The sequence below is a fragment of the Elephas maximus genome, chromosome 22 (genome assembly GCF_024166365.1).
Source record: "Elephas maximus indicus isolate mEleMax1 chromosome 22, mEleMax1 primary haplotype, whole genome shotgun sequence".
In the NCBI taxonomy this organism is placed as follows: Eukaryota; Metazoa; Chordata; class Mammalia; order Proboscidea; family Elephantidae; genus Elephas; species Elephas maximus.
Genome location: NC_064840.1, coordinates 19344185 through 19366844, shown reverse-complemented (window position 1 = coordinate 19366844; position 22660 = coordinate 19344185). Strand labels below are relative to the sequence as shown.

The window sequence follows — 22660 nt, the reverse complement described above, 5'->3', positions numbered from 1 at the left end:
CACCATGCTTTTTATCTGGGAAAAATCATGTCTCGTTTGCCATTATTTTTACAGATTTTATCTTCCTCTTTTTTTTTTCCTTGAATGGCTACTTTTGAACTGTTTTTTAAAAGACTTTTGAAGAAGGCTGTCCGGAGGCCCTGTGTTAAAACGTGTCTGGTCTTCCCCCTGCTAGGGGCCACTCTGCACCCACAAAAGTGATTCCTAGTTGAGGCTGGCCACTTGCTTGCCAAGATTTCTCAAGACATGTTTCCCCAAATCTGGGCCCAGTCAGAATTCCCAGACGGGAGGGCACCATTGGTGTGGTTTGGAGAGAGGGCCAGGCTGGCTACCACCTTTGGAAACCACTTGTCACTTCCCAGATGGCCCAGCCCTGCCTGCCCTGTGCTGTGTCTATAGCAGGTGGGGGATTTGGGAGTGGCTTTTCAGGCCTGGGGCTGAGGCCTGCCGAACCATCAGCCACCCTAAGCAGCAAGAGGCTTCCCTCAGGAACCTGCACCCCAGGCCCTCAGAACTCCCGTGCAGCCGTGCAGGTAGAAGGGAGAAGTATCGCTTGCAAAGCAACTTGAAGACAGAAGCAGTTACTATTTAGGATTATTTGCTTTATTTATCAACTCAGCCAACGTGTATTTACTGTCTGTATATGTGTTGGGTTCTGTGCTGAGTGCTAGGGATTACACATTGAGTAAAAATAAATCTTTACCCTCCAGGGGCTGATGTGCCTGTTTTCGTCTACCAGTGCTCATTCTAAAAGGAATTTGAAACAGCTTATAAAATTTATAGGGAACAATAAAACGTTAAATTAGAAAATTGGGGCATGGAGAAAGCAAGGGGAAATACGGTGAAGCATGTGGAATGCATGGCCGGCTGTTGGTAGAGTTACTGGAGCTTGGCTGCAGGTCTGACTTGGAGCTTCCTAATCGGCAAAGATGATTGGTCCAGCTGCTTATTGGACCAGTAAGCAACATCATGATAAATGGAGAAAAGATTGAAGCTGTCAAGGATTTCCTTTAACTTGGATCCACAGTCAACGCCCATGGAAGCAGCAATCAAGAAATCAAACATCCCATTGCAGATGTGGTGCAAAAGACCTCTTTAAAGTGTTACAAAGCAAAGATGTCACTTTAAGAACTAAGGTGTGCCTGATCCAAGCCATGGTACTTTTAATCGTCTCATGTGCATGCGAAAGCTGGACAACGAATAAGCAAGACCGAAAAAGAATTGACTCCTTTGAATTATGGTGTTGGCAAAGAATATTGAATATACCATGGACTGCCTGAAGAACTACTCTGTCCTATACGGTCACTATGAGTCGGAATTGACTCGACGGCACTGGGTTTGGTTTTGGTTTTTTTTGGCCTGGAGAACGAACAAATCTGTCTTGGAAGAAGTACAGCCAGAATGCTTCTTAGAAGTGAGGATGGTGAGACTACATCTGACGTACTTTGGACATGTTATCAGGAGGGGCCAGTCCCCGGAGAACGACATCATGCTTGGTAAAGCAGAGGGTCAGCAGAAAAGAAGAAGCCCCTCAATGAGATGGATTGACACAGTGGCTGCAACAATGGGCTCAAGCATAACAACCATTGTGAGGATGGCGCAGGACCAGGCAATGTTTCATTCTGTTGTACGTGGGGTCGCTATGAGTCGGCACAGTAGATCCGTTGTGTGATTCGTGGTGTCTTTAAAATGCAGTCAGGTCAGTTCCTCTAAGGAACCCTTCCCAGTAGGTAAGTCTGGGGTGTTCGAAAGGAGACCCAGTGTGATGGATGGACAAGCAAGTTGACTTCGGTTTGGCCCTGATGCCCACAGGGAGAGCTGTTGCTGCATGCCCATCCTGCCAATTAACCAGGTATTTGTGGTCTCCGAGGTGAAGTCAGCAGCAGCACTTGATGCCAAAGCTGCCGGCTGCCCAAACATTGAAAACAGGATGCTGAGTCATATCCTGGCAGGGCTGCAGTATCCTGGCTCCGCGTGCCCTTCACAATGGAAGGCCTACAGGGCAGGCCAGCCCCCGCTGTTCCAGGAGTGTGGAAAAATGCTAAAACGAGGTCTTTCATGAGCCAGGGCTGTGTATGCGAGAGGCTCTCAGAACGTAGACATACGTACAGACCAGCAGGAGCAGGAGAGCGGAGCTTCCCATCATGCACTACTGCTTTGTGTGCAGAGCAAAGCTCGTTCCTGCTTCCGTCTTGGAAAACTCCAAGAGGGAAATGGTCCCGAGGTTGGTGAGGGGTAGAATATCCAGAAGATGGAAGGGGAAAGCCACGAATATGTTAATAACATTGGTTAATCGAATGATATTAAGGTCTCATGTGATATCTCCCAATAGAGAAAGATTTCAAGTAGTGTTGTACCAAAATCCAATTAAGTGGAATTCTAAAAAAACATATTTTAAAAACTTTCTGAAACCATTTCACACTCGAAAGAAAAGTTGCAGATACTATACAAAGAGCTTTTTTCTGAACCGTGTGAAGGGTAAGTTGCCAGCCTGATGCCCCATCCATCACCCTTTGAATACAGACAAGGACATTCTCCTACGAAACCACAATACAGAGAACTTGTTTTTGGGAAAAGATGTTGTCTTTTCAATGTAGGACATTAATACCATCTCATCCTCAGACCCTGATCAAGGCTCACTGTTTGTCCCTATAACGTCTTTTGTAGCAAAAGGATTCGGTCTAGGATCTCACGTTGCATTTAGTTGTCCTGTATATTGACTCTCATGACCTTGACACTTTCAAAGAGGACAGGCCCATCATCTTATAGAGTGTCCCCCAATTTGGGTTGACTGATGTATACTTAGAGTCCCTGGGTGGTATCAGCAGTTAACGTGCTCGGCTGCTGACTGAAAGGTTGGCAGTTCCAGTCCACCCAGAAGCACCTCCAAAGAAAGGCCTTGCAGTCTACTTCTGAAAAATCAGCCATTGAAAACCCTATGGAGCACAGTTCTACTCTGATATACATGGGGTCAGCAACAGGTTTGGTTTTGGTTTGGATGTTTCCTTGTGATGAGCTTCAGGTCGTGTGTCCTTGACAGCAGTGGCCCAGAGGTGCCATGTGATTTGGATTTGTCCCTTCACTGTGATGATCCTGTGACTAAGGAGGCATCTACCTGGCTTCTCCACTGTGAAGTTACTCTTTTTTCCTTTTTCCCTGTGCATTAAGAAGTATTTCAAAGTAAGAAGATACTTTGCAGTTTTGTTACTGTCCTGTCCTCTATCAACTTTCCTATTTATTTATGTCTGTAAAAAATCTTTTTTTCTCTTTTTTTCCTGTTTTATGCAGTGGCTTATAACGTATAAATTATATTATAGATGTTGGTGTTTACATTGTCCTGGCTTTGGCTAGTGGGATCTCATCCAAGCTGGCTTCTTGTCCATTTGCCCTGCCCGCATCATTCTTTAACCACTCCCTTGCCTTCTGGCACCAGATGTTCCAGGCTCATCTTGGACTTTCCCAGCTCCAACCCTGGAATCAACTAATTCTGCAAGGAGCCCTGGTTCCTGCTAATGGAGAATGGAGTTTAGAAGCCAAAATAGGTGTGCTCATTGCTATTGGGGTGTCACTGTTCCCAGATAATCTCAGTGGGGAGAATTAGGGAATATATGTTTGTATGTGTGTGATATATATGTGTGTATACGTATCTATACATATATATTCATGTGCACGTTTGCATCTATATTTATTTAACTTTATTGGAAACCGATACCTTCGGTTCCAGTCCATCGTCACAGGGTTCATTCTAGTGTTCTCTCTTTCCATATTTGTAGCTCCCTTCTCTTGACAGTGGGAAACCTGGCTCTCATTGTCCTTAAAATATATGCTGGTGTGATAACCCCCCTGAACGTAACCAACCTCCCATCTCCGCTGCCACCCCTCTTTTGCAGGAATGCCCTCCTCACCCTGCTCACAACCAGAAACCCCAGTCTGGACCACTGCACCCCCTCCCCAGCTCAGACACCCACTTTGCTCTGCCCCACTAAACGCCTAGGACTGAATTGTTGAAGAAGGTAGGGGAAAGAGGAAGGGAATACTGTGTTTTACCAAGGTGTCAGCTCAACAGATGGTATAATGTTTAAGAGCAGGGGTTTCAGAGTCAAACTGCCTTGTGTCCTCTCCCAGCTTCTCCACTTCTCGGCCGTGTGAACTTAACTTCTCTGAACCTCAGTTTCCACATATATTAAATATTTGTAGATACACGCCAAGGATATATTTGGAGCCCTGGTGGCGCAGTGGCTATGGCTGCTAACCAAAAGGTCGGCAGTTGGACTCCCCAGCCGCCCCTTGGAAACCTTATGGAGCAGTTATACCCTGTCTTGTAGGATCACTATGAGTCAGAATTGACTCGACGGCAGTGGGTTACAGGGTTGTGCCAAGGATTAAATTAGTTAACACGTGTAACATGCTTAGGGTGACACTCAACAAAGGTATTTATTATTAGCATTATATTTATTGCCTTCTGGGCACCAGGAGGGATCCAGAGATGGAAAAGTCACGGCCCTAGCTCCAAGGTGCTCAGGGTGATGTGGAGAATTTAGCCGTTGCTGCTGTTGTTTGAAATAATTGGCTGCCAGCAAGATCTGACCACCAGGTGCCCGTGGCTAAACCGACAGCATTTATATGCTAAGTCTTATTTGTCCAGCTCATCCTGTGTGTAGTGAGTGACCAGCGTTTCTGCTGCTCAGAGATGACCAAGGTGAGTTAGTCAAGGAGTACCTTGAGGCTGTAGAGGAGGACAGCTCCATCCATTTGTTCCACCAGTATTTACTTGGAATCTACTCTATGTCAGGCACAGGAGGAGATGATAAAAAATTAATGTGCTTTGGCCTGGTGTTCCATTGTGAAGCTGAGATATATCAGCACGAAGGTAACTTCACCACCAGTTAATAGGTGACTAGGTCAGGGAACACGGTCTGGGAGTCAACAGGCTTGGATTCCTGCCACTTTCTAGGTGCATGTGACCTTGGGCAAGTAACTTAACCTCCAACCGCTCAGTTTCCTTATCCGTAAAACGAGAGAAGGTTGATAGGGAGGAACCCTAGCACGGGTGGCATGGGAAGGCTTCCTGGAGAATGATGACCATTGGAAGACAGGCGTGACCTGAGTAGGCAGACAGGGGAGGGGGAAGGCTGTGCACAGAGACCCAGAGTATGAGGGCAGGCATGCAGTTAGAGACAGAGCAGAGAAGACGTGGGGTGCAGTAGGGAAGAGACCCCGAGAGGTAATATAAGAAAGGCTTTCTTTATAATGTACTTTTTCTAACCATATCATGAGAGTCCCTCGATGTTGCAAATGGTTAAGCGCTGGACTACTAACCAAAAGGTTGGCGGTTCACATTCATCCAAAGGCACCTAGGAGGTAAGGCCTGGCCGTCTGCATCTGTAAAGCCACAGCCTCTGGAGCAGTTGTTCTCTGCACATGTGGCGTCCTCATGAGTCAGCATCAACTGGATGGCAACTAACAAAAACTGTATCATAAGCTTCTTGAAGTCAGGGAGTGTCGGATGAAGGCTATGTAATGGCTCACCATGACTACCATAGGCAGCCAGCATAAGAAATCTGGGCTCTGTAGATAACGTCACACCCTTGGAAGTTGCTGGGCTGGGGACTAATGTAATGAGAGCAGTGGTTAGGAACGGTGCAGGTGGCCTCCAGGCAGAGAGTCTGCATGCGACTCCTGGAACTGCACCGTCCAATATGGTAGTTGCTAGCCACATGTGCCTAATTAAAATCAATTTTACATCAATTAAATAAAATGACAAATGTAGGTCCTGACACTAGCCCCATTTCAGGTGCTCAGTAGGCACACGTGGCTAGTGTGACCACAGTAGGCAGCACGGATAGAGAGATCCCCAGGCTCTTGGTCAGTGCTGTCCTGGAGGGCCATTCTGAGGACCCAGCAGAGAGCCAGGTACACGGTGGGGCTGGGCGGGGGTGCGTGGCTCACCGGCCTGAAAGGGGACTGGGAGACTAGGAAGGAAGGGGCCCCTGAAAGGTTAGGACTCGGTGACTAATACCTCGGGGATGAGGCTGCATACCCTGGAAAGGGCTAAGAACCTGGGGCAGTCGAGAGACAGTCTGTTCTTGGAATTTCTGAGTTGTTTCAAAAACATTCTCTTCGTGTGTCTGTTATTTCTGGCTGGCTAGGTCGTATTTGCTGCCGTTGCCTTTCCCCGAACAATGCAGCCCTTATAATTCCTGCCCCTCATTAAGGCCTTAGTTCCTGGGGTACCAGAGGCACAGAGGAGGACGCGCTGGCTCTCTCCTCCATGGGGCCCGAGAGCCCTGGGGGACCGTCAAGGAGCAATCCTAAGGTCTGTCGTGCCAAGTCAAGGCACATCGCTTGCTATCTTATTTATACAGGCAGAAAAACGCTGCTTTTGCAAGCTTGCTGGCGGATTCAGCCGCTCCCACCCGTTGGTGTGAAGGAGAGCTATGTCGCTGGCTCAGAGACTATCTCTTACTGTCTGAAATACTTCTGGACATTCCTTCTCTCTGAGAGAAGCCCACGCCTTCTCGCCAAACAATGCATGCCCCAGCAGCAAAGACATTGTAATGAGCCCTGCCAGCTTTCTTGTTTGTGACCCCTTTTCCTAAGTATAATGCCCTACGGAGCTGGAATTCCCTGTTCTCAGCTTGTGGAGGGGAACAATTTGGGAGCTTTGGCTGACAGGTGTGTCCCTAAAGTTACTTGTTTTCTTTTACTCTGAAGCATGGTGCTTTGGAACAAGACCCTGCCAGATTGCACTGTGAAGCACGAAATAAAGAAAGAACAAGATCTTGCTGCACCTCAGGGTCTTTGTGACTTTTGAACCTGAGTTCAGAATGAGGGAAGAAGCTTTGGGAGAGCAATGGAAAGAATTTTCTGTCTCTCCCTGTAGTCTTTAGCTAATCGCTCTCCAAGAAGTCGTCAGTCTTCATTTTTGTAGTTAGCTGATGTGGAGTTGGTCCCCGGCTCATGGCGACTCCCTGCACAACAGACTTAACCGCTGCCTGGTCCTGCGCCATCCCCATATTCTGTTGTGGATTGGACCACTGTGATCCACAAGGTTATCACTGGCTGAATTTCAGATCGTCAGGCCTTTCTTCCTAGTCTCTTTTAGTCTGGAGGCTCAGCTGAAACCTGGTCAACATTATAGCAACGGGCAAGCCTCCACTGACTGACAGGTCTTGGCTAAGCCTTAGGTGTGTTGGCTGGAAATTGAACCCAGGTCGCTCACGTGGAAGGTGAGAATCCTACCACTGAATTACCACTGCCCATCTTTACAAAGCTCGCTTTCCAGGAATGGGGCTGTAAATCACCGCCAATGGTTTTGAGGTAGATATGTCTCTGACGAGGTATCTCCGTACATACAACCCGCTGTTGCTCGAGCTTGGATAATGCCGCCCTTTGGCATAGGTACGTAGCAGGAGATGCCCATGATTGGAGCCCCCAAGCCCATTCTGCCACCCACTTGTTAGCTGCGTGAACACAGACAAGTCACTTTCTTTCTTTCAGTCTTCGTTGTTTCGTCAGAAGAATGGAATTATAAGAATTAGTGAAAAAACGTAGGGGCAAATTCTCTGTAAACTATAAAGTACCGTTCGGATTAAAGGTATCATTTAGTTATTTTAAAAAAGACTCTCTGAGTGGCGTAGCATTTGGGTGCTGAGAACATGTTACGTTGACAGGCTTGATGACTCCACCAAAAGCCCAAGGTCTGGTCTCAGCTTGGGATGTTCCGAAGATTGAAGTTATTACGATTAGTTCACTCAGAGATGATCATGTCCCGAGGGACCAACTTATGCTAACCAAACTTACAAGAAACTGACTTACAAACCAGAATAGACATTTCTAAATCGCAGTGGGGTCTTTTACAGCAGAGACCAAGTCCTCCTGTGCTCACTGTAGAGTACATGGACTGTAATCTCCCTTCCTTTCTATTTCCCTTTTCTTTCCTTACTGAGCCTTCGAGGCTTTGTTGGTGCCGTTTTTTCCAGGGAGACCCTTGGGCTTGGTGTCCCTCCCGTGTGTGTCTGCAGCATCCTACAGATTCTTCCACTGTGGAACTTTCTGCACTTACTGAATTCCCTGTCCTGTGCCTGTCTGGGAAACCCTGGTGGCGTAGTGGTTAAGTGCTACGGCTGCTAACCAAAGGGTCGGTGGTTCAAATCCACCAGGCGCTCCTTGGAAACTCTACGGGGCAGTTCTACTCTGTCCTGTAGGGTCGCTATGAGTCGGATTCGACTCAATGGCACTGGGTTTGGTTTGGTTTGGTTTGGTGCCTATCTGACCCACTGGTTGTAACGTTACTCCAGGGGAAGAACCAGTCTCTTCCATTTCTAATTCCTTAGCAGTGACCGGGCACCATAGAGACTGAGCAAACACTTATTAAACCAGACTGAATTAATGGAACCTCTTTGGGGTTCTTGTTAGCACCAGTCCTTTCAGTGGTGACAACTTCACATTAGTTTCTGTTTTTTCTGGAGTTACCACCAAGGCCCCTGATGAGCACCAGTCCCTTCATAATCACCGTGTAGAGCTGAGTACAATCAAGGGTTAATTTTATCCCTGTAAAAGTAATTCGATTCGTTGCAGCCAGTCCAGTCAATGTGGGACCCTTTTTAGGGCTTGTGGACTCCCTGGGTGATCCAAAAAGTTAATGTGCTTGGCTGCTAACCAAAAGGTTGGAGGTTTGAGTCCACCCAGAGGCACCTCAGAAGAAAGACCCAGTGGCCTGCTTAGGAAAAATCAGCCACTGAACACCGTATGGAGCACAGTTCTCCTGTGACACACATGGGTTGCCATGAGTTGGGGTTGACTCTACGGCCACTGGTTTTGGTTTTAAGGCCTATGCTGTAGGCTCGTATTCTCTTTTTGTGTGTGTGTGTGAGATGTAGTGTCAGAAATCCTAAAATCATACCCCTGAAATAACTTTCCAGTTCCTCATCTGTAAAATGAGTATAATAATGCCAGCTGTCTGCCTCCCAGAGTTTCATGAAGGTCAAGTTGAGTCAGACTTTTCCCGAATGCTTTGTCAACAGCAAAGCTTATCAAAGGTCTGGTCTTTTGTTGTTGTTACTGTTATCACCTCATATAATCGAGATGCAGAGCAGAGCGTCTTTCAAAGGGCAGGAAGGCTTGTGACTCTGAAGGATTTGCTAGTAGATGGGCAAATGCAGTTATCAGCTAACTTCTGTTTCGCTGCTTCCATAGGAGGCTATTATTTTGTTCTCTGACCCCTAGCATGACCTCCCTTCATTGTACCTAGTTGTGTGAGTTCCCTTCTGAGAGAACCTTGGTGTTTTTTCCTGGTGATGTCTCTCACCAGCAGAAAACATTTATTGTACAACAACCATATGTCAGGCATTTTTATGAAACCTGTAGGGAAGCCAGCTTTCTTTGTAATCTTCTATTATTAAGTTCTGGGGTTCTGAATCCTGCCTGTGTGCCAGAAGTACCTGTGGAACTTGTTGTTGTTGTTGAGAATATACACAGCAGAACATACACCAGTTCAGCAGTTTCTACACGTACAATTCAGTGACGTTGATTACGTTCTTCAAGTTGTGCAGCTGTCCTCACCCTCCTTTTCTAAATTGTTCCTCCCTCATTAACCTAAACTTGCTGTCCCCTAAGGCTCCTGTCTAGTCCTTCAAGTTGCCGTTGTCAATTGGATCCCATTGGCTGCCAGCCGAAAGGTTGGCAGTTTGAATCCACCAGCCACTCCTTGGAAACTCTGTGGGACAGTTCTACTCTGTCCTATAGGGTCGCTGTGAGTTGGAACTGACTCAGTGGCAAGGGTTTGGTATAGATAGTTCTTTGAAAGAACACAGTGTAGAGGGATGCTGGTGAGGAGTGAGCTGTTTGGATCAGGTAGACACTTGAGACAGTGTTGGCATCTCCTGCCTGGAGGGGAGATGAGAGGGTAGAGGGGGTTAGAAGCTGGTGAAATGGACACGAGAAGAGAGAGTGGAGGGAGGGAGCGGGCTGTCTCATTAGGGGGATAGCAATTGGAAGTATGTAGCAAGGTGTATGTAAGTTTTTGTGTGAGAGACTGACTTGATTTGTAAACTTTCACTTAAAGCACAATAAAAATTAAAAAAACAAAAACACAGTGCTCCAAGCAGACAGTATTTACTATTAAAATTTGGTTTGAAGAATACTTGAGGCGGTATTTTTGTTTAAGGTTAAAAGATTATATCAGGGCAGCAGTTTTGGGGGTTCACCCAGCCTTAATGGCTCCAGAAAGTCTGGATTCGATAAGAATTTGAAATTCTGTTCTACATTTTTCCCCTTTTAACTAGGATTTTTCTGTAGAATCTTTGATCCAAACATTCAGTAGTGGTAGCTGCCTCTGGAACTTTTTAAAAAGTGGTACAGACTTTCCAAATTAGAATCTCATTGGTTTGAACCTTGGGCGTGCATATGTTTTAGAAGTTTCACTGGTCATTTGGATGTATAGGCAGAGTTGAAAATCAGAGGCTTTAGCATAATATTCTGTAATGTGATGTTTTTATATCTACTATTTCTTGTTCTTCAAGGAATTGTGTTTCTAAGTGGCATGGCACACATCCAGACGTACAGCCGTCTTTTAAAGAGGATAGTTGTCTTTGCCCTTATCGATGATTGGGAAGACCTGGCTTAGCGCTGTACTCCGCAAACATTGGGATATTTGAATGAATGAATAGAACCCTGTAAGTTAGTATCAGAGCATACATATAATAGAACATAGTTAGAACCCAGAAATATGGGTTCCCAGGCAGAGTTTTTTAATTAAACTTTGATGTGCAGTAGAGTCACTTCAGGAGTTTGATCACCAAAGAACGTGGTTGCCCTGGCTGTCCCTGGAGATCCTATATCACAGACTTTGACCAGCTTCCTTCATTTGTGGTATGAAGAAAATAATACTGAATTGCAGAGCTGTGGAAATTAGATAGTGTGGGAATAGCTAAGAGCCTCCTACAGTCTCTGCCACATCGTCAACCAAAAACCAAAACCATAGCAACTGTTGTGAATTGAATTGTGTTCCCCAGAAATGTGGGTCAACTTGGCTAGGCCATGACTCCCAGTATTGTGTGGTTGTCCTACGTTTTGTAATCTGATGTAATTATCCTATCTGTTGTAAATCATAATTTCTGTGATGTTAATGAGGTATTTATGTTAATGAGGCAGGACTCAGCTACAGGATTAGGTTGTATCTTGAGTCAGTGTCTTTGGAGATATGAAAGAAAGAAGCCAGCAGAGAGGAGAGGGTCCTCATTACCATCACACAGAAGAGCCAGGAATGGAGCACATCATTTGGACCCAGGGTCCCTGCACTGAGAAGCTCCTACACCAGGGGAAGATTTGTGACAAGGATCTTCCCCCAGAACTGACAGAAAGAGAAATTCTTCCTCTGGAGCTGGTGCCCTGAATTCATACTTCTAGCCTCCTGAACTTTGGAATAAATTTCTGTTTGTTAAAGCCATCCACTTGTATTTCTGTTATAGTAGGACTAGATAACTAAAACAGAATTTGGTAATGAGAGTGGGGTGCTGCTCTAACAGATGTCTACAATGTGGAAGTGATTTTGGAATTAATGGGTAGATACTGGTAGAGTTTTAAAGTGCCCAACAGTAAAAGCCTAGATTGCCTTGAAGAGACTTGTGGGGAAATCATGGACACCAAAGGCAATTCTGGTGAGGGCTCAGAAGGAGGTCTGCAGAGCTGTAACACTGGAGACGGCGCAGTCGATGAGAAGCAGCAGCAGAGAAACAGCAGTAGCAGAACCAGGAGACCAGTGTGAGACAGTGCAGGAGCTGACCCATAGAGCAAGAGAGCTAAGTGCCTTCAGGCCGAGGCTTACGGGTGGACTGGGATGCCTCCAAATTTATTGGTAGAGCTAAAGAGCTTTGTAACACCTGCCTGAGCAGGAAAGAGGTCGGGCCAGCCTGAGGGGCCAAGAGTCCAAGGAGCCAGGAAGCAGAAATGGAAGAGACAAGGAGCACAGCAAGCAGAGCTGCCTCAGTCTCAAAGAATGGGGCCATGACCTCTGAGATTTCAAAGGGTGGGGCCACAGCCTCTTAGGTTTCAAGGAGTCAGATCCTCATCAGCTCAGTTCTGGAATATGGGGCTGCCTTTCACAGGTGCCAGTGGGGTGGAGCTGGATCCACTGCCTGAAGCTGAGGGGAGTGGGGCTGCCATGCCCAAAGGGCAGAAGAATGGGGCCTGCCAGGGCCGGGGGGTAGGGTTGCCACTCAGACAGAGTAGGAGAATGGGACTGCCCAAATCCAAGGGAACAGAGCTGTTGTCCCAGTGGGCTTGGAAGGCGGAGCTGAAGCCCACGGCCAAGGGGCCTCCAGAATCCAGAGAGTGTGGTCAACACCCAGAGTCTGGAGGACAGGTCCATTGCCTAAATGGTCTTAGGATTATTTTTCAAGCCTTGGGATCTAATGTAAATTGTTCTGCTGGGTTTTTTACTTGTTTGATGCCCTTTATTCCTTTTTTCTGTCCAATTTCTCCCATTTGTAATGGAAATATCTACCTTGCACCATTGTTCTCTGAAAGCAGATAACTTGTAGTAGATTTCACAAATGAAGAAGAATTCTGCCCCAGGATGGAATTTGGACTTGGAGTTGATTTAAGACTTTTGGAATTGATATGATGGAGTGACAGTGTTTTACATGTGGCAAGGACATGAATTGGGTAGGGGGCAAAAGGTGGAATGTTATGGATTGAATTGTGTCCCCCCAAAACGTGTATCAATTTGGCTATGCCGTGGTTCCCAGTATCGTGTGGTTGACCTTCATTTTATGATCTGATGTAATTATCTTATGTATCATAACTCCTGGAAACCCTAGTGGCATAGTGGTTAAGTGCTATGGCTGCTGACCAAAGTGTTGGCAGTTTGAATACACCAGGCGCCCCTTCGAAACTCTGTGGGGCAGTTCCGCTCTGTCCTAGAGGGTCGCTATGAGTCGGAATCGACTTAACAGCGCTGGGTTTGGTTGTTTTTTTTTTTTTTTTTGGTCATAACTCCTAACCTCTACGGTCTTAATGAGATAGGACACAATCTATAGGACTAGGTTGTATCTTGAGTCATCGTGTTTTGAGATATAAAAGAAGGAAGTGAGCGTGAGCAGAGAGAAGAGAGACCTCATTACCATCAAGCAAGAAGAGCCAGGAGCAGAACCCACCCTTTGGACCTGGGTCCCTGTGCTGAGAAGCTCCTAGACCAGGGGAAGGTTGATGACAAGGACCTTCCCACAGAGCCAACAGGAGAGAAATACTTCCCCTGGAGTTGGTGCTCTGAATTCGTACTTTCAAGCCTCCTAAACTGTGAGAGAATAAGTTTGTTAAAGCCATCTACTTGTGGTATTTCTGTTATAGCAGCACTAGATAACTTAGACAGCGATCCTCTAAGGCAGAGTAGAACTGCCCCATAGGGTTTCCAAGGCCGTAATCTTTATGGGAGGAGACTGCCACATCTTTCTCCCTTGGAGCGGCTGGTGGGTTTGTTCCATAAATGATAGTCCTGATGACGAGAAACCTGCCTGGAAAGCAGCTTCTTGGCCCGCGTGGCCGCGTGGCTCACGAGCTCCTCCTCCAATCCCCATTCAATCCCCAAGGATCTAATAGTGCCCTGCCCCGTAAGTGCAGTGGTGGCAGTGGTTAGGGTAATTACTGCAGGTCCCCCAACCCTTTGGATTGCCCCTTGGGCTGTTGGGAACAGTCTGACGGCAAGTCTCCTCTTCCTCACGTTCTAGTTTCCTGAATTGCGCCTCCCTGCCCCTCCCCATGCACAGTGCGTTTGAGTTTGGGAAGAAGGCCTGAAGACGGGGTCCGTATCCTGACCCCGCAGTGACACACGCTTTAGTGGAACCCAAGCGGCCGCACTGCAGCTAGCCGTCGGGGCCCCACAGGCAGGGGGGCCGCCGGATGAGCGTTCTGATACTCACTCTGGACAAGTAGAAACAGCGTTCTGGGGCTTAGGAACGTGGCCTTGGGACAGGCAGGCATTGGTCTAGTCTCCTCTAAAGATGTGAACCTGTCGTTTCCCAATTGCAAGATAAGAATAATTGTAGTACGCGTCTTATTTAATCCTTTTGTGAGGATGAATTGATTTGTTGGGAGCTGGGGAAGCTTCCAGACAAGGCTTTTCCAGAAATGCCTACTCAGGGCTGCCTCCTTCATGGTATGTTCCAGAATCCTGAGGTGCCCTCTCTTCCCTCTTCTAAACTCCAGCAGGGTTTCTCTCCTAGGGTGCTTATTCGATTCTGCTTTGCATTATGGAGATGAGGCGTCCTTAATTTATTTCACATCTGGGCTGAAAGCAGCATTAAAAACACAGGTGGTGCTCATCTGGCTCTGTCCGAGTGGCTTTTGGGATCACGTCCCGAGCCCTTTGGAAGCTGGGCCTGCTTTCCCTTTGCAGCCTGGGCTGCCCCAGCATTGGCATCTCTCAAAGCACCTCATTTGGCACCTATGGTTATCTCTACCTGGAATGTCTGATTTGCCTCCTCGGATGGCTATTAACATGACCGAAGAATTTTCAGAATGTAAAAGTGCTTTGAAAAGGCGGAAGAGCTAATTGTGGCAGCTGCCCGTGTCACTGTGTCACTGTTGAGTAAAGGGAGGGTGGTTTGAAAGAAAGAAAAATCCTTCAACGTATCGATGTTAACGAACGGGCACCTCGTGGCTTGGGGTTTGCTCCTTGTTGGCCAGCTGTGTGTCCTTACAGCCCCTAATCCACACCCCATGGCTTGTCCCTAAGCCCACAGGAAAGCCCGTAGGAGTGAGTGGTTAGGGAACTTCAGCTGTTTTGCTCCCTCTGAATGGCCTTCTTTCATCAGGATGTGCCGGGACAAGGGCCTTTTTAAGCCAAAATATCAGGGGAAGACAAGAGTTCCACAAGAGCCATTTGCTCTTTGGGTGGAAACATCATCTGACGAGGGACTTCCCTGATCCTCGCCGCAGGACCCGCCAGCCATCTCCTGGCCTCTCCTGTTGCCCGCCGGGAATGGAGGGCCGGGGCGCCAGGGGCAGCTAGAGGTAGCGGTAAGGTTGTGGACGCAGCAGCCGTGAACCTTTTTTATTTCACTGACTTCCTGCGTCTCCCTGCAGCCAGCTCAGGACTTCTGCTGTTCAGAGGTTTCCAGCCCAGATTAGTATGTATCACCACCGCTGATTTCTGTTTTCCTACCATGTACCGGTTTCTGGGCGACCCTGGCTGTTTATATCCTGAGGGTTGGGGTTTTTTGAGGAGTACTGATTGAGGTTTTTATCTGTCTTCAATGCTTTGTAGAAACTTTAATCTTGGGTGATCTTCTAAAATGGCAGTAACCAGTGTCTGAAAACATATTTGTATTGTGGAGATAAAAGCATGGAGGATAGAACGGGGTAGGAGGGCCACCGCTAAACCTTTTTTTTAATCCTTCATCAAGATTTGTCTTAAAGTGATAGAGAAAAACACTTCAATTTTTTTCCCCTCTGGGTCTGACCTTAAAAAGGTCTCTGGGTGGCACAAACAGTCTACGCCTAACCACTGACTGAAAGGTTGGCAGTTTGAACTCACCTGGCGGTGCCATGGAAGAAAGGCCTGGCAGTCTCGTTCCATAAAGATTACTGCCAAGAAAACCTGATGGAGCCCAGCTCTCCTCTGTAACGCATGGGGTCGTGTGAGTGGGAACTGCCTCAGTGGCAGTGGGTTTGGTGTTACCGGTTAGGTCTGATCTTCGGTAACTTAGTCGTTAGTTGCCATCGAGTCGGTTCAGACTCATGGTGACGCCACGTCTGCAGTGTAGTACAGCTCCATCGGGTTTTCTTGCAGAAGCAGATTGCCACGTGTGGCTTTCAAAGTGCCTCGGCGGGGCGGGGGGTTCGAGCCACTAACCTTTCAGCTTGTAGTTGAGTGCTTAACTTTTTGCATCACCCAGCCGCCTTTCTGTAACTTTAGTCACTCTCTTTTTAAGAGGCTAAAATCCTTTGTGGGAAGGCTGGCTTTTCTATAGCTGGGAGGGTGGTTTGTATTTCCTTGCCCTGACTGCCTAAGATCTGCCACATGGAACAAAGTGTGTGTGTCATCACCAACATGGGTTTTTAAAGGGCTGCCCCAGCGAGGAGTTTTGAGACTGATGAATCGGAGTCCTGACGTAGGGAACCGCATGACGTCCTGGCAGTGGGAAGCAGTGTTTGAGTCAGCCATCCAGAGGGCACGTCGGGAGCTGGGCCTGTGGTGAACTCAGTCCTGAAGACGGAAAACAGGGTCACCAAGAATCTCTGCATCTTGTTTTCATAAGTCCTGTGACTGTGTTCTGTGGCCTCCTGCTCAGCATCCCCCCTCCCTGCCCCATGAATCTCATCCCCAGGAGTCGTCTTGTGTGGCTGTCCCCCCACCGTATCCGCTTACTGTATTCCCAGGGCACAGGCTGACCTCACACAGCTTTGGTTAATGTGTTTTCTGGGCTTCCCTGCAGCTCGGACTCTTGCTCTTTACAGTAAACGCCTGTTATCGGCCGTCATGAGGAGAACAGAGGCAAGGTGCTCCAGGGCCCTGATCAATACAGTCCCCCTGACTTCATATGTAGGGGTGAAGGCACTGATTCTTATCAGCCCCGGGGACACTGAGGAACAACTGGCCTTGTAAGTGATCGTGGGATAAAACTTGCCTCCTCTTTCACATTGTTCCTTTTTTTTCCAAAGGAAACGTAAGGGACACCGAGGGGAAATTTTTGCCTGTGATTTCCAAGGGAAAAGCCACTGTTAGTGGTTGGCTGTTTCCAGAGCGCTTGGGTTTCTGGTCACTATGGGCTCCCCCCCCACCACCTTTTTTTTTTTAACTCATGAACAAAAGAGGCTGATGTTGCGCCTTGGAAGGATTTCCCCAGCTGCTTCGACGAATGGATTGTTGATTTTAAATTTTACGGATTTTGGAGTCCCTTGGGTAGCTCTTTCAAGTTTTGATGAGAATAAATAGTAATCTTGTGTCTGGAGCCCTGGTGGCACAGTGGTTAAGAGCTACAGCTGCTAACCAAAAGGTCGGCATTTCGATTCCACCCTTATGGGGCAGTTCCACCCTGTTCTATAGGAGTTGACTCAACAGCAGCAGGTTTTTTTTGTTTGTTTAATCTGTGTCTAAAACAGAAGAATTCTGAAAACCAACTTGGTTGTCAAATCTGAAGGAAGGAGAGGCTGACATTTTCGAGGTATGGAAGGGAAAGGTGTTAGGTGATTCAGCAGCCTGTTGAAAGGAGACAGTCTGGATCTTGGACTGGCCAAGTGGGTGCTAAAGAGCTTTTTGCTTCCCCTGAGCAAGGGTGAGACTGCAAAAAAGGGTGCTTCTCGTTTCTTTCATTGTTTATAATCCTGAGCTCCTCAGCCCTTGAGATTTGCAGCACAAATATACAGCTGTCGTAGAGTGGTACGAGCCCCGGTGGTTCAGTGGTTAAGTGGCTAACCCAAAGGCTGGCGGTTCAAACCCATCAGCCTCTCCACAGGAGAAAAGACCTGACTGTCTGCTCCCGTAAAGATTAAACCAGAAAAACCAAACCTGACTCACAGCGACCCTGTAGGACACAGTAGAACTGCCCCATAGGGTTTCCAAAGCTGTAATCTTTATGGAAACAGTCTGCTGCATCTTTCTCCTACTGAACAGCTGATGGGTTTGAACCGCGGACCTTTTGGTTAGCAGCTGAGCACTTAACCAGTATGCCACCAGGACTCCTTCCTATAAAGATTACAGCCTAGGAAACCCCATGGGGCAGTTCTGCTCTGTCACGTGGGGTTGCTATGAGTTGAGATCAACTCGATGGCACAGGACAGTGTGAACAGAGTAGTTTGGCAGCAGGTTGGAGACAGTAGATGAGGGAGTGCTCTACAGATGTGAAGTCTTAGCATTATCAGGCAAGACCAGTTGTCTGTCACTCAGAGGCCTGAACAAGAGAAGTCAAACTAAGCCATATCATTTAGCATTTGAACAGTCACTATGGGTAGCATAAGAATTCAGCCAGACAACTGAGCAGATTTTATTGTGGACCCATATTGTAGAAGATCACAGTTTTCCTGATTCGGCTACATTAAATGCTAGTTCTGTGGTGTGTTTTCCTAGTACCTGAAGTGCACTTGTAGATTTAGCTGAGTTTCTTATTCCAGGATTAGATGTTTACTAATTTTAGATGTCTGGGACATAAGTGATCTTGTTTGGTTTTGATAGCACAGCAAACACCTTTGTATTTTTGGTGGGATTTTATTTGCTTAGGTCCAGAGTTCTGTTTTACAAAAAAAGAGACTTCTCTTTCTTAGAGATTTTCCCCTCAAATCATTTGTATATTGCATGGTTGCTCAAGAGGGAGTTAGTTCCCCATAATTTGAATTGTGATCTTCCGTAAAATTAGTAAAAATAAAAATATTTTTTACTGTACTTTATGCCATTGTAAAGTATAGTATGTGCTTTCTTGGAAAATCAAAAATAGTCATCTAAGAAAGTTAATATTTGCTCAGTATAGAATACTTGGGGAATACTAAGTAGTAGAAAGAAAATAATTGGAGGTAGTTCAACCCCAAAGAATCACTGTTAACATTTTGGTGTATCGTGTGGGTAATGTTTAGAGATAATAGCATTTTTTAACAATTGGTAGTCATTAAGAGCCGAAGATTTCTCTTTTTATACCATCTAAATTTCTGCATAAGCCAAAGTTTTTTTCTTGATAGACAAATCATGAAAGTGAACATTTTTTTAATTATAATTTTAAAAATATAGGTTGCACGTAGATGGTATTACTAGTTAAAATAACAAACGCCAAAGATTCATTTCACTGAGAGATTCATTGGGCCAGCTTTCAATTTTCTGCAGGAATAGAGGACAGAGCCACTATGACTAAGTTAAATCACAGGGCAGTAGCTTTCTTTAACATGCAAACAAAGAGTAAAAATGTCATTTCACCTCCCTTGTATTTCATCAAGGAAAGGCACCAAGAAGCAATGAAGTTGCTAAAAGTCAGGGACTTTCTGGAGCCACTGAGCCTGGAAGAATCCCCAGATCAATTGCCCTGAGATAATCGTTAAACCTGAAACCAGAAATGTCTCCCAAAGTCTTCTTTAAACCAAGGCATAGTTTAGCTTAATTAGTAAAGAGCGTCTACCTTGAGCATTGTGCTTTTTTAAAGAACTATCCATATGGGGCCAAATTGACAACAGCAGCTCGAAAGGTTAGATAGGAAACTTAGCAGGTAGTGAGTTTATATCAGTGATAGAGGAATAATTTGGAAAAGGTGGGTGAGAATGGCTGGACAACTTGAAGAGTGTGATCGATGTCACTGAATGGCACATGTAGAAATTGTTGAATCGGTGTATGTCCTGATGTGTATGTTTTCAACAACTACAAAAACAAAGTAAATTATTTTTTTTTTTAAAAAAAAGAATTACATGCCAAGCACTATTCTGAGCACTTTGTACGAGTTTAATAACAGACAAAAAGTCAGGGAGTTGGAAACAAAGATCAGCAGCAAGAGTGTGAAAAATTCACAAAGCGGCTCACCGTCGCCCAACCAGAGAACTGTTCTCTGTTTTTGGAAGAGGCCGGATCACAGTGAGCTCCTTTTGCAGGATCCTGTCGGGTGGGTAGAACCCAGAAGGAACTTTGGGTGTTTAAGCACTTGGCTGGTAACCAAAAGGTTGGCAGTTCGAACCTCCCAGTGGCTCTGCAGGAGAAAAATCTGGCAGTCAGCTCCTGTAAAGATTACAGCCAAGAAAACCCTACGGGGCAGTTCTACTTTGTCACATAGGGTGGCTATGAGTCAAAATCGCCCCAACGGCACCCGACAACCTTGTCTCATCATATACGCTCTGCAGCAGCAAGCTTTTAGCAAAGGTTTCGTACGACGCGAAATTTTATTAAAACCAATTTCATTCCGTTTGCATTTTCCATGCCATTTGTCCCCTCTCAGGCTTTTCCTTTGTAGCATGTCTTTGTCCATCTTGCTCCCTGAATTCCAGACTAACCGTGCTCTGGTTTTGTTCTTCACAGCTTAAGTGAGAGCTTTTTCATGGTGAAAGGAGCAGCCCTCTTCTTACAGCAGGGAAGCAGCCCTCAAGGCCCGCGGAGTCTTCAGCACCCCCACAAGCATGCAGGTGATGGCTCTCGGTTGATATGCTTAAATCGGAACTAACTTTCTGTGCAGCGGAGGAGCCTTCCACTATTGGTGGTGAGCAACTTGCTAGTTTTCAAGGCCAGAGAACGAGTGGAATCCAGGTTTGTCATGACTGGGGCAGGTAGAGGCTCTTCCAGGTGGTATTGGGAGCTAGTGAGCCTTTTGAACCAGGTGTGTCTGCATGAGAATAAGGTGGCCAGCAGTGTCCTGTTTGGGTGTAAAGATTTCCTACACTCATTGTGTCCCTTGACTGCAGATTTTAAGTTAAGTTCTGACTTTTTAACGAAGGCACCAGAACACGTTACAGCCACAGGCTGTCCCCTTAAAGGAGCCCTGATGGTGCAGTGGTTAAGAGCTCAGCTGCTAACCAAAAGGTCAGCAGTTCGAATCTACCAGCTGATCCTTGGAAATCCTATTGGGCAGTTCCAATCTGTCTGATAGGGTAGCCGTGAATCAGAATCGACTCAACAGCAACAGGTTTAGTTTTTAGGTTTTTGGGCCCTTTGAAGATGACCACCCAGGGGTGCTATATACCTAGTCCGGGGATGCTCTCATTTCCCTGAGCACTTGGAAAACTCCCACTTGAGGAATTCCTTTAAGGGCCTTTGACAGACACTCTAAAAGCATCCACTGTGGTGGAAGATTTGGTTTTTGGAAGTGGATAAAAGTAATGAAAAGTACTAAACTGAGTATTAGTTTAGGTCAAAAAGCAAACAAATTAGAAATACCTTTGAAGTAATAGGACTGGTTTTCTTAGGTGGCTTGGCTCTGAAACTGAAGGCAACTGGAAAAGAGGAGTTCAAAAAACATTTGCATACGAGTGAATCTTTGTAAAAGGCCACAGCCTGTCGAGGGAGGGAAGGGCTGCACGTTTTGAATGTTGAATGTCTGAGAGCTGGAAGGGCTTGGACTTGGAGGACAACCACAGGCGAAGCCAGCTAACAGTAGGGGCCCGCTTTCTTGCCACCTGTAATCGCTTTGCTTAATCTCAAGTCGTCCAACCTCATTTCGGATCTGAGTGCATAGGTTAGAATTTCATGTGTTACAGGTAATAGGGAACCAGAGGTCGAGAAGGGGAGAGTGTTGACGTGTCATGGGGTTGGTAACCAATGTCACAAAACAATATGTGTACTCATTGTTTAATGAGAAGCTAGTTTATTCAGTAAACCTTCATCTAAAGTACAATAATAATATAAAAATAAAATTAGAATAGCGACAAGGCAGTCAATATCTTCACAGACTGATATTTGTAATTAATCAAGACTTAAGTCTGTTTGAAGCTAAGAAATTATCCTCCTGCCTCAGGAGGCAGATGGTTTGTGAAAAGAGTATTTGCTTGGTAGCAGTTAGGACAGACCTGGCTTCTGATCCCAGTTCTACAACTTAACTAAGCAGGCGAGGTCAACTCTCCAACTGCTCATTAGCCTTAGTTTCCTGACCTTTAAAATGGGCTTCCAGTACTAGTACCTCACACGGTTTTAGAGAAATTAAGAATTATGTATATAATTTGCGTATCTCATAATAGGTACTCAGTGTGTGGTAGCTATAATTATTACTACGGCGACTCCTAGGACAGTAACACTATAAACACAGCCTTCATTCTCGGGTTTCTTAATGGCTCTGCCCTGTTGGAAATGTAGCCATCATCCAGGTCTTAGCCGTAACACATACAACGAAGCGGCGCTCGGCGTTCACTAGGTATAACAGGTCTCCGTCCTTTAATTCAAAGGATGTTTTCTTTTTAATATTTTTTTATTGTGTTTAAGGTAAAAGTTTACACAGCAAATTAGGTTCCCATTTAACAATTTCTACACGAATTACTCAGCGACATTGGTTACATTTTTCACAATGTGTCATCATTCTTGTTCATTTTCAAAGGCTATTTCTTAGTGAGTGTGAGCTTGAAGAAGTGCAAAACCACTTTGTAAAAATCCTTTGTAAAGCCGGTTCCTGTATCTCTGGAGGAACCCTAGTGGCACAGTGGCTAAGAGCTCGGCTGCTAACCAAAAAGGTCAGCAGTTCAAATCTACCAGCTGCTTCTTGGAAACCCTAGGGGGTAGTTCTACTCTGTCCTGTAGGGTCGCTGTGAGTGGAATCAACTCGACAGCACCTGACAACAACAGTATATCTCTGGAATGTGCCAGAGAGGAGGAGGAAAGCACCGGCTGATTGGCTCTGTGCCCTTGACACGTGGACAGGGCGAGCTTGGGAGGGTCAAGGCCGCCACCTGTCCGAGTGTGGCAGTCAGCGACCCTGGGGAAGGCACCATGCGGCCCTGCATGTCCGTGCTGAGTGACCGCAGCTACAGAGCCTGGTGTGGACATGAGACGGGCTGGGATTCCTGTGTGTGAGCAGTTCCACACCTCAGCCAACAATCCCACAGAAGGAAGTCTGTGTGGAAAATGTCCATTTCATTTCAGCATTTATCAGACAAGGAGTTTGTTTTTGCTTTCATCTGAGCAGTCCTATGACCTGAGGTGGAATGGTGGCAGGTAAGAGCCAACCCAGGGTGGTGGTGGTGTGCCACCCTGGGGCTGGTTACACAGCAGGCA

General features: G+C 46.3%; 1 protein-coding gene across 4 annotated transcripts in view; it reads left to right on the top strand.

Annotated features, from left to right (window-relative positions):
• The window catches only part of SSH1 (slingshot protein phosphatase 1), a 78414-nt gene that overhangs the window by 21106 nt on the left and 34648 nt on the right, over positions 1 to 22660 (top strand). The window contains exons 3-4 of one of the 4 annotated variants that reach the window (XM_049866994.1): positions 16459 to 16602; positions 19985 to 20088. In XM_049866994.1, the coding sequence (XP_049722951.1) occupies positions 16459 to 16602; positions 19985 to 20088 (248 nt within the window). Of the gene's footprint in view, positions 1 to 16436; positions 16603 to 19984; positions 20163 to 22660 lie in introns of those variants that run through there. The other 3 variants (XM_049866995.1, XM_049866996.1, XM_049866997.1) reach the window with 3 other exon arrangements.